General features: G+C 41.9%; 1 protein-coding gene across 6 annotated transcripts in view; it reads right to left on the bottom strand.

Annotated features, from left to right (window-relative positions):
- The window catches only part of EEA1 (early endosome antigen 1), a 206,943-nt gene that overhangs the window by 46,122 nt on the left and 148,287 nt on the right, over positions 1–12,534 (bottom strand). For all 6 annotated transcript variants that reach the window (XM_077265415.1, XM_077265418.1, XM_077265414.1 and 3 more), the window contains 2 exons: positions 8,016–8,155; positions 6,582–6,900 (listed from right to left, as the gene is read on the bottom strand). In XM_077265415.1, coding sequence (XP_077121530.1) covers positions 6,582–6,900; positions 8,016–8,155 — 459 coding nt within the window. The remainder of the gene's footprint in view (positions 1–6,581; positions 6,901–8,015; positions 8,156–12,534) is intronic.

Genomic DNA, 12,534 nt, shown 5'->3' with positions numbered 1-12,534 from the left:
AGCCAAGCCAAACCCAACCGGACCAGAACACCAATCATAACAACCTGACAAAAGCCGGAATCAGGAAGATGGCAGAAGAAGGCCAGGAGAGGTATGTCAGTGACTGGAAGAATGATATCAACAACTCACAGAAACTGAACACGTACCGGAGTCTACAGAGAGAATACAGACTGGCCCCATATCTGGAGAAACTCCCGGACCCCAGAGATCGCAAGATCCTGAGCCGATATAGACTCAGTGCCCACAGTCTGGCCGTCGAATGTGGCCGACACAGGCAGAACTACAAGCCCAGGGAGGAAAGACTGTGCCAACACTGTGATCAGGAGGCCATAGAGGACAAAACCCACTTCCTGCTACACTGCTCCAAATACTCAGCAGTGAGGGACACTCACTTCAGGAGACTCTCACATCTCTTCCCGGACTTCATCACCATGAAGGAGGAAGAGAAGACATATATCCTGCTGGGAGAAGAAGAGAGAGCAGTGGAGATAGCAGCGCGGTATGTGAGCGAATGTCAGACTGCGAGAAAGAGAACTATGATGCCATGGACAATAGCCCCCACAATGGATCTGCCCCCATCCACCTTCCCTATGCCATGGACTATAGCCCCCACCCTGGATCTGCCCCCATCCACCTCCCCTACAGCTCCTACCCAACATCCCCACAGTCCCTATCCCTATTGCCTTTATACACTTGCTTTGGCAAAACTGATGTGTATTTGGTCCTGCCAATAAAGCTTCTTTGAATCTTGAATCTATCTATCTATCTATCTATATATATATATATATATATATATATATATATATAAAATTGGAACAGCATCCAGTGTTACCTCAGATGACATGCAAAGCTTTCCTAACTACCGATCCAGTGACCTCCAAACATAGAATCAAAAAAGGAAAACAGCACAAAAATAACTGAAGAAAAAAGTAATATAGATGTAATCTCCTTTCTCAAGCTTGAGAAAGGATATTACATCAGAAATGTCGGCACGCTGTTCAGGCATTAAAGTCCACTTTTTTCTTCAGTTATTTTTGTGCTGTTTTCCTTTTTTGAATATATATATATATATATATATATATATATATATATATATATATATATATATATATATATATATATATATATATATATATATATATATATATAGCGACATTATACCCTATGAGGGAGCTATGTTATATTCTATGGGAGGCTGAATTATACCGAGGGGGCTACATTAGATCTTATGAGGTGAGGCTACATTATACCCTATGAGGGGGCTGCATTATACCGGATGAGGGGGATGCACTATACTCTATGAAGGGGCTACATTATATTCTATGAGGGGGCTACATTATAGTCTATGAAGGGTGCTGCATTATATTCTATGAGGGGTTACCCCAACCCCTGCTATATCATTAAGACTTGTACTACCTTATATTATACCCTGATAATAGCGACCACAATTGGTGGTCTTGTATTTATTTCTATGTAGCTACATAGTGGTCACCAAGAATGATTTTCTCTCTTGGGCTAAAGGTACTCCAGTCTGACGCTGGAAGTCTCTAACAGGTTTTCCTCCAGAATTGCCATACATTTATCTCCATCAATCTTCCCATAAACTCTTACGAGCTTCCATGACCCTGCTGAAGAAATGCATCCCCTCTGCATGATGCTGCCACCACCACCAAGTTTGATGGTGGGGATGGTGCTTTCCAGGTGATGCGCTGTGTTAGTTTTCTGATGCACGTAGCGTTTCACATTTAGCCAAAAAAGTTCTACTTCAGTCTCATTTGACCAGAGCGTTTCCTTCCATATGTTAACACATGTTCCTTACATGGATTGTTTCAAACAGAAAATGGGACTTCTTATGGCTTGCTTTAAAAAAATGGCTTTCTTCTTAACATTCTTCCATAAAAGGCCAGTTTTGTGGCGTATATGACTAATAGTTGTCTTGTGAACAGATTCACCCACCTGAGCTGTGGATCTCTGAAGCTCCGCTAGAGTAACCATGAGCCTCTTGGCTGCTTCTCTGGTTAGCGCTCCCCTTGCTTGCGATGTCAGTTTTGGTGGACAGCCATGTCTTGGTAGGTATGCAGTTGTGCCACACTCCTTCCATTTTTGGATGATGGATCGAACAGCGCTCAGTGTTTAGAACTTGGGTTCCTATTTTTTAAACCAACCTTTAGTCTCCACACAACTTTATCCATGACCTGCTGGTGTGTTCCTCGGTTTTCATGATGATGTTTTATCTCTAATGTTCTCAAACAAATCTCTGAGGCTTCACTGAACAGCTGTAGTTATACTGAGAATAAATTACACACAGATGGACTCAATTTTCTAATTATGTGACTTCTGGGGGGCAATTGGTCACTCAGTATTTTATTTAGAGGTATCAGACTAGAGGGGGCTGAATACAAATGCATGTCACAATCTTCAGATTTATATTTTTTAATAATTTTAAGACCATACACTCACCGGCCACTTTATTAGGTACACCATGCTAGTAACGGGTTGGACCCCTTTTGCCTTCAGAACTGCCTCAATTCTTCGTGGCATAGATTCAACAAGGTGCTGGAAGCATTCCTCAGAGATTTTGGTCCATATTGACATGATGGCATCACACAGTTGCCACAGATTTGTCGGCTGCACATCCCAAAGATGCTCCATACAAGGCAGGATGGATCCATGCTTTCATGTTGTTTACGCCAAATTCTGACCCTACCATCCGAATGTCGCAGCAGAAATCAAGACTCATCAGACCAAGCAACGTTTTTCCAATCTTCTACTGTCCAATTTCGATGAGCTTGTACAAATTGTAGCCTCAGTTTCCTGTTCTTAGCTGAAAGGAGTGGTACCCGGTGTGGTCTTCTGCTGCTGTAGCCCATCTGCCTCAAAGTTCGACGCACTGTGCGTTCAGAGATGCTCTTAGGCCTACCTTGGTTGTAACGGGTGGCGATTTGAGTCACTGTTGCCTTTCTATCAGCTCGAACCAGTCTGCCCATTCTCCTCTGACCTCTGGCATCAACAAGGCATTTCCGCCCACAGAACTGCCGCTCACTGGATTTTTTTTCTTTTTCGGACCATTCTCTGTAAACCCTAGAGATGGTTGTGCGTGAAAATCCCAGTAGATCAGCAGTTTCTGAAATACTCAGACCAGCCCTTCTGGCACCAACAACCATGCCACGTTCAAAGGCACTCAAATCACCTTTCTTCCCCATACTGATGCTCGGTTTGAACTGCAGGAGATTGTCTTGACCATGTCTACATGCCTAAATGCACTGAGTTGCCGCCATGTGATTGGCTGATTAGAAATTAAGTGTTAACAAGAAGTTGGACAGGTGTACCTAATAAAGTGGCCAGTGAGTGTATATCAGTTCTCTACACTTCACTAATACTTTCTACTTTGTGTTGATATATCACATAAAATACACTGAAGTTTGTGGATGTAACATGAAATAATATGGAAAAGTGCACGGGGTATGAATACTTTTTTACGGCACTGCACTAGCAACACAATGATGGCACATTAATAGAGTTGGTGCTAATCGATTCACATGTCCCATTCTACTGGTCACGTCAGTGGCCTGTGGCCGTTGCATGGTAGCAGGAGTACTGTATCTTCCCTGCTGACATTCGCGGCTCTCCTTTTGTTTTTCCAGCCTGTACAAAAGTTGTAAATGCATGTAGAAAAGCCGCAGAGACACCATCACGTGTTTCTCAACGCAAGCAATGAATAGCCAGGTCTTTCACCGGGAAGGAACAACCACGGGAAGGGCAGCATCCAATAAAGGAAAACCACCTATGCCAAAACATGGTATCCATCCACAGACAGCTGTTTCGGGGTATTTGCCCCTCAGCAGTGTGGAGTAGGAAACTGTAGTAGGATGTTTTGATCTTCCTGAGGTCATTCACCCTTTTGTTTATAGTTTGTACAAAAGTTGTAGGCAGGTGTGGAAAAAATGCTGAAAAATTAAGAAATCTAGATCGAATTAATATTTGATGAGACTGCCATTTATCTTCAAAACAGAATCAATTCTTTTAGGTACAAATGTACACCATTTTGGAAGGAATGTGGCAGGGGGAATTGTTCCAAATATCTTGGAGAACTAACCACAGATCTTCTGTGGATGAAGGCTTGACCAAATTCTTCTGTCTCTTCATGTAGTGCCAGACAGACTCAATGATAAGGAAACTCTAGGGGCTATATCATCACTTTCAGCACTCCTTGTTCTTATATACACTACCGTTCAAAAGTTTAGGGTCACCCAGACAATCTTGTGTTTTCCATAATAACTCATACTTTTATTAATCAAATGAGTTGCCAAATTAATTCAAAATCTAGTCCAGACATTGACAAGGTTCGAAAAAAAGATTTTTATTTGAAATAATAATTTTCTCCTTCGAACTTCGCTTTCGTCGAAGAATGCTCCCTTTGCAGTAATTACAGCATTGCAGACCTTTGGCATTCTAGCACTGTCCTCAGTGTACGGCAAGGCATTGCAAAATGGAGTGATTGCCTTCCTTATTGAAAATCCTTTTTACCTTGTACAAATCTCCCACTTTACCAGCTCCAAAGCAACCCCAGACCATCACATTACCTCCACCATGCATGACAGATGGAATCAGGCACTCTTCCAGCATCTTTTCAGTTGTTCTGCCTCTCACAAATGTTCTTCTGTGTGATCCAAACACCTCAAACTTGGATTTTTCTGTCCATAATACTTTTTTCCAATCTTCCTCTCACCAATGTCTGTATTCTTTTCCTTTTATTAGCCAGTCTCAGATATGGCTTTTTTCTTTGCCACTCTGCCCTGAAGGCCAGCATTCCGGAGTCGCCTCTTCACTGTTGACGTTGACACTGGCGTTTTGCGTGTACTATTTAATGAAGCTGCCAGTTGGGGACCTATGAGGCGTCGATTTCTCAAACTACAGACTCTAATGTACTTGTCTTGTTGCTCAGTTGTGCAGCGGGGCCTCCCACTTCTCTTTCTACTCTGGTTAGAACCTGTTTGTGCTCTCCTCTGAGGGGAGTAGTACACACAATTGTAGGAAATCTTCAGTTTCTTGGCAATTTCTCCCATGGAATAACCTTCATTTCTAAGAACAAGAATAGACTGTCGAGTTTCACATGAAAGATCTTTTTTTCTGGCCATTTTGAAAGTTTAATGGAGCCAACAAATGCAATGCTCCTGATTCTCAACTAGCTCAAAGGAAGGTCAGGTTTATAGGTTCTCTAATCAGCCAAACTGTTTTCAGCTGTGCTTACATACTTGCACAAGGATTTTCAAGGGTATTCTAACCATCCATTAGCCTACTTGCACAGTTAGCAAACACAAAGTACCATAAGAACACTGGAGTGATGATTGTTGAAAATGGGCACCTATGAAGATATTGCATTACAAACCAGACGTTTGCAGCTAGAATAGTCATTTACCACATTAACAATGTATAGAGTGTATTTCTGAATCATTTAATGTTAGCTTCATTGGAAAAAACTGTGCTTTTGTTTCAAAAATAAGGAAATTTCTAAGTGACCCTAAACTTTTGAACGGTAGTGTATGCTGAAGCTAGTTGCTAGCTGTTAAATAAATTGGGAGCCAATCTCACCAGTCCCTGATGCTATTGCACAATAAATAAGTTTCTGTCTGTATTTCTCAACAGTGAGAACAATTAATTATGAGCAAATACCCAACTCCATTTGGTGAAGTGACTCATCAGTCCAGAGAATTTGCTTCCATTTTTCTGTAACCCGATTCCTGTTTTCGTACATAGTTGAGTTGCTTGGCCTTGTTTCAATATCGAAGGTAGTTTTTTTTTTTTTGTTGCTGCAATTATTCCATGAAGCCCACTTCTGGACACACTTCCCAAACATCAGATGGGTGTAGCTAGCTGGGTCCAACTGAATTTTGAGTTGACCTCAATGATGCCCATTTCTTGTTGTTTGTTCAAAAGAGTTTGAAGTCTGCTTTGAATTCTGTGCCTGGTATGGACATTGCTGATGTAGTACAATTACATTGAGCCTTGTTAACGTGCTTAGTCTGTGACATGAAACCAGACCTTTGTAGCACAGTTTGGCTGTTCCTCACAAAGTGTTAAGCATTCTACATAGCTGTTTCGGTTTCAGTTAATGACTAGTTCAACCTACATATAAAAATGATGATCTTTATCACTGGTTTGTAGAACTGGTGCTATATAAATAAATAATAATAATAACTGGTTACTCATACACCTATCTATGAATCCTACAAAATCCCTGACCTTCTACAAGAATTGATGCTGTTTTAAAGGCAATGGTTGCCCTGAAGAAGAGAGCAGGAAAGCTCTTGAAACGCGTAGGCTTCAATAAATCACCTCAAAATTCACACCGTGTGCGCGGTCTTCAGTTCGCCAAAGGCAATGGTTGGCACACTAAATATTGATTTGACTTTAATTTCTATTTTGCGCTTTCACTTTGCGTTTTGTTAAATGTTACAAATATGGTATTCATTTTCACACCTGGCTAAAACTTTGGCACACGTGTCATTAAAAAGACAAAACTCAGCCTTGAAAGTCCATTGAAAACTTAAACAAAGACCTTTAGGTGACAATATGCTTACCATGACTTGAATGAGTTCTTTTCCAGTCTGTCTTTCCTTTTCCATTACCTCTTTAGACTTTTCAAGAGCCGCTGTCCTTTTTGTTAGCGTGTCTTTGGCATCTGTGAGTTCCTTCTGCAAGGTTTCCCTCTCCAGCTTCAGTTTCTCCAAACTAGTGACAGCTTCTTGTTTGTGTGCTGATAATTTTTCGAGATCTTGCTTCATCTTTTCTGTGGACTCCTTAAGACTGGTCAACTCTTTCTCTTGTTTTGAAATTTGTTCCTTGGATTGGATCAGGGCATCTGACTTTTTCTGTACCTCCTGCTTCACATTACCAACTCTGTTTACAAGAAACACATTAGATAAAAGATTGTTAGGGATCTGTAGTGCACCAAAGAATAAACCACCACCCTCCTTATTTAAAGCAGAGGATGAGTATGGTAGAGGGTTGGCCTGTAAGGTCACTGTAATACTAATGGGGTTGTCTACTTTAGATAATCACTTTTCACAAGGATACAACATCAGTTTATTTTTGTAAGGCAAGACACTGGGACTCATCATCAGTCATGAGAATGAATGGCCTTCAGCGTTTTTTTCCCCAGACAGTGGTGCTAAATGCCACCCATCTGTTCAGGTAACTGCATCTGGTCCCATTTACTTTTAACAAACTGTGCTGCAGCTCCTTTGCAGACTAGGGATCTAGGTGCCGCAGTGCAGAGAAAGACTGAAAGGTCTGCAGCACTGAATTATCATTGTGGTCACTTCATTCTCAGGATCTGTAGTGGTCTAAGAGGAAGGACCTTCACAGAATAAGCATTTCGGTGTGATTCATCCTTACCAGGTGGCTATGACTAGGGGTCAGTGCGGTCTGAAAAACAATAGTGTTGAGCTTCCTTCTTTTAGCGGGTATGATGCGGAATTACTTTTTAATAAATAAAAAAAAGGGAAACGTTGTATTTTGTGGTAAAATAGAAAGTTTGTTTCTCTTTTGTCGGGACTCTGGTCCAGTGGCCATTTCGGTAGTCTGTGGCTGCTAGATCAAAGTCCTGCAAACCTTCTCCTACATGCATGCATCTCTTCAGATAGTAGGCCCGGTGTAATATAATACATGCAATCTGCCGCAATGAGGACACTGCCCAAGACCTACTAATTAGAAGAGGCACTGGGATTCCCAGCAGGTAGAAGGAGATTCGCATGGTTCTGGTCTGGCAGCCACTGCTTACTGACATGGCGGCTGGGACCAGGATCCTGCAAATCTTTTTGCTATAACAGCTGATTATATGCAACACACTAAATGTGAAAAAAAAACCCTACATAACGTACAAAATACTTAAGACGTTAAATAATAAAAGTACAGCCATGAGCCTTCAAACACTCCTAGCAGAGACAATATTCATAATAGGGAGCTATGACTTTAGCATGTTATATGTATTGACAATGGGGACAGTTCCTTACATTGTCTTCTCATCCTCAAGCTGTTTGACAAGTTCTGACACTTTTAGCTCCAGTTGTGAGCTCTGCTGCTTCTGTAGCTGAAGATCTTGCACACATTGCTCACGATTTGCTTTTACACTTGTTAGATCTACTTCCAGTTTCTGAGGAAAATACAAAGTAAAACATATAAACACCACCAAATACAACGCACATTAAAAATGCTTAAAAGACTAAGGCCCCTTTCACACATCAGTTTTTTTGCCATCAGTCGCAATCCGTCGAATTTTGAAAATTGCCGAAACTGTTTTTTACTCAGACTTGTATTAGCGATGGATTGCGACAGATGGCCTCACGTTTCATCCGTCGTTCGCCGGATCCGTCGAAAATTGTTTGTCCGGCGGCCGGAGACAAGGACAAAGTGACGTTTTTTGTGTACATCGAAAAAAAAGGACAGCGACGGATCAGACGGTGGCAATGGCAGTTGCCATGACTAGCAGTACATTTGAGGACGGATCACATTTAGCCTTCTAGCTCTGTTCTCTAGCCACACACTTTGCTGTCTGTAATTACACTGATCCAATATATTTGAGGACAAGATTACAGCAGTTGACAGTACAGTGCTATTCTTCTAGCGTACTGATCAATCCAATTGAACTTAATGCAGTTTATAAAAGTGTTCAATTAAATATGTTAACAAGTGGACTCCATCTCAGTGTCATGGTTTCCATAATAAAATATGACAAATGTGAACAGAGCTTAAGAAAACTGCAATTCTTTTGAGCAACATCCAACATCTGGAACATCTCTACACATCAATTGAGTTAGAAGGCCCACAGAAATGCTCATGTGGAAAATATGCAAGTGGGTTGTTATGCAAGTCAAATAGAAAGGGGTTACCTTTGCACAAAAACAAAAGTCTTAGTCACTTTTACTGGTAACGGTATTTTTCAGAGCCCATGACCCTTCAGGGACAGGAAACCTACAGACATAAAAGGGTGCATGCATCACTTGGATTACAGAGCATGGGGTGGGGGGGCTTATCTTTTGTGTGCCGAGCTGACATTTTTAATGACATCATTTCAGTGCATATAACTTTTTTTGATCGCCCGTTATTGCGAAATGCAATGTCGCAGCGACAAAAAAAACCCGTAAATCTGGCGTTTTTAATTTTTTTTCTCGCTACGCCTTTTAGCAATCAGGTTAATTTTTTTTATTGATCGATCGGGCGATTCTGATAGCAGCGGTACAAAATATGTGTAGGTTTGATTTTTTTTTTTATTGCTTTAATTTGAATGGGGCGAAACGGGGGGTGATTTGAACTTTTATATATACAGTATATATATATATTTTTATATTTTTAATTTTTTTTTTTTACTTTTGCTTTGCTTCAATAGCCTCCATGGGAGGCGAGAAGCTGGCATAGCCTGATCAGCTCTGCTACATAGGGGCGATGCTCAGATCGCCCCTATGTAGCTGAATTACAGCATTGCTATGAGCGCCGACCACAGGGTGACGCTCACAGCAATCTGGCATCAACAACCATATATAAATAGCAATTGGAAGAAGATATAAAACTTAACCTATATTAGGTATAGGTAAAATCAATTCACATATAACTTATACAAAACAGGGGGAAGGGAAGGACCCTTGTGCATGTGTGAACCCAAACCAAAACAGAATAGGGAACGGGAAAATGAAAAACAAACAAAATTTGTTGACAGTGTTGGCTGATCTCCAAACCTATAACTATAGATAGGTAAATAGAAGAATCATACTGGATGCATTCATCCTACCAAGTTACTATGGCAAATTATGAGTATGACGACCATTAGCCTCTTATGAATTATCCATAAGTATGCCACCTTCTATCACTCTTATGTAAATATGAAACCATCCAAGGTGTACCAACTCCTTCTACCGAGGCTTATATATTCAGTATGTATATTTACAATAGCATGTGATGGCCAATACCTAATTACGGGTTAATATGTGGTAAGTATATAGAATCGGCACTAACTATCAGTTGTCCTTACATCAATACTTTATACCACAGATTATTCATACAGTATAGTTTCAAAGAGGCTTACAGTGACCACAACCCAGTTATTTATCCAATATATACCAGATGTAAACAAACATTCAAATTCATAATTTGCATCCAGATTTACCACAACCATACGCCGCACCGGAGATGATAACCGCTTTATACGCTCCTTACCTTCTAGCCCAAACAAATGTACAAGGCTCATATAGAGCTGTCTTACACATTTTGCTGTGGCCCTACTAGGCATAACTAAATGTTTATAATAGAAATGAGTATTAGGCACTGCATTTAAAAGGACATACTACATCATTAATACTCTGTGATGTCCACCCCTTAGGGTATGATTCAGCATTTCCGCAGATTATTCATATAAACACCCACTACAGCCGTTCCATAAGGCAAAGATGTAAAAAGGACCAAAGTTATATGAATATAATATAAAGTATTAGAAATTATAAATAAGGCAAGGTGCCAACCTCCGCGATAGGCAGGAATAGGAGTGTAGGCTACCTGGTCTGGAGAAGACCTCTGGTTGTTATGCCGACGCAACGATGACCCCCGATCACGTGATGGGGGTCACCGATGCGCACATTTCCGGCCGGATGCTCTTGTTAAATGCCGCTGTCACAGTTTGACAGCAGCATTTAACTAGTTAATAGGTGTGGGCGGATCGCGATTTCACCGGCGCCTATTGCGGGCACATGTCAGCTGTTCAAAACAGCTGACATGTCCCGGCTTTGATGTGGGCTCACAACTTGGGCCCGCATCAAAGCGGGGTTCTGCCATCGGACATACTATTCCATCCGATGGCAGAAAGGGGTTAATGGCAGAAATATACAATACCCTAATACCTGAACTTCACACTCGTGAATACTTACAAGAGGAAGAAGTGCACACCCACATGTGAAAAGAGGGAATCTTAGGGCACCGTCATGGGCTCCGAAAAATACTGTTACCGGTAAGTAACTAAGACTTTATTTGGTATCCCATGACAGCACCACGAGAGAATTACAGAGAGGTAAGAATTTTCTTAGGGGGGAGACCACAGCCTGCAGCACCCTTATACCAAAGGTGAGATCTGAAGAGGCACCCATATCCAACCTATAATGTTTATAAAAGGTCGAAGGAGAAGACCATCTAGCTGCCTTACATATCTGCTCGATTGAGACCTCCGATCTCTCCGCCCATGAGATTGCCATTGCTCAAGTGGAATGCGCTCTCCGACCCTCTGGTGCTGTCTTGCCACTCAATGTATACGCTAATGAAATAGCCTCCCTAATCCACCTAGCTAAAGTACTTCTTGACACCCTAAAGGTACCTTCACACTAAACGATATCGCTAGCGATCCGTGACGTTGCAGCGTCCTGGCTAGCGATATCGTTTAGTTTGACAGGCAGCAGCGATCAGGATCCTGCTGTGATATCGCTGGTCGTTGAACAAAGTTCAGAACTTTATTTGGTCGTCAGACCGGCGTTTATCGTTGGGTTTGACACCAAAAGCAACAATACCAGCGATGTTTTACACTGGTAACCAGGGTAAACATCGGGTTACTAAGCGCAGGGCCGCACTTAGTAACCCGATGTTTACCCTGGTTACCAGTGTAAAATGTATAAAAAAAAAAACAGTACATACTTACATTCGCGTCCCCCGGCGTCCGCTTCCCACACTGACTGAGCGCCGTAAAGTGAAAGTGAAAGTACAGCACAGCGGTGACGTCACCGCTGTGCTGTTAGGGCCGGCGCTCAGTCAGTGGCAGGAAGCGGACGCCGGGGGACGCGAATGTAAGTATGTAGTGTTTGTTATTTTTACATTTTACACTGGTGACCAGGGTAAACAGGTTACTAAGCGCGATCCTGCGCTTAGCAACCCGATGTTTACCCTGGTTACCCGGGGACCTCGGCATCGTTGGTCGCTGGAGAGCCGTCTGTGTGACAGCTCTCCAGCGATCAAACAGCGACGCTGCAGCGATCGGCATCGTTGTCGCTATCACTGCAGCGTCGCTTAATGTGAAGGTACCTTAAGACCCTTCCTGGCCCCCTGGAAGGACACAAATAAGGAATTATCCTTCTTCCAAGGATCATTGACAGATAAATACTCTAACAGGCACCTTCTAACATCTAGAGTATGAAACTATCTCTTTCTGGCGTCTAGGATTGAGAAAGAAGGAAGGGAGAACTATTTCCTGTGACCTATGGAATTTGGAGTTTACTTTGGGCAAGTAAGATGGATCTGGCCTAACTATAACCCTGTCTTCCAGAAACTGGGTATATGGATAGAGTCTAGAAAAAGCCTGGATATCACTCTCTGAGATGATGTTAACGCAACCAAGAGAGCTAATATAAGGGAGAGCACCTTTATAGGGGCTGAAGCAATGGGTTCAAATGGGGAATCTGTCATAGCTGTGAGAACCAAGTTCAAGTCCCATGGCACAATCCTCTCTTTAAGAATGGGCCTAGATCTACTAGACACTTTAATAAATCTGGTGACCCAGCAATT

The sequence above is a fragment of the Ranitomeya variabilis genome, chromosome 5 (genome assembly GCF_051348905.1).
Source record: "Ranitomeya variabilis isolate aRanVar5 chromosome 5, aRanVar5.hap1, whole genome shotgun sequence".
In the NCBI taxonomy this organism is placed as follows: domain Eukaryota; kingdom Metazoa; phylum Chordata; class Amphibia; order Anura; family Dendrobatidae; genus Ranitomeya; species Ranitomeya variabilis.
The sequence above is the reverse complement of the archived record's forward strand: the minus strand, read 5'-3'. Positions and strand labels throughout refer to the sequence as shown.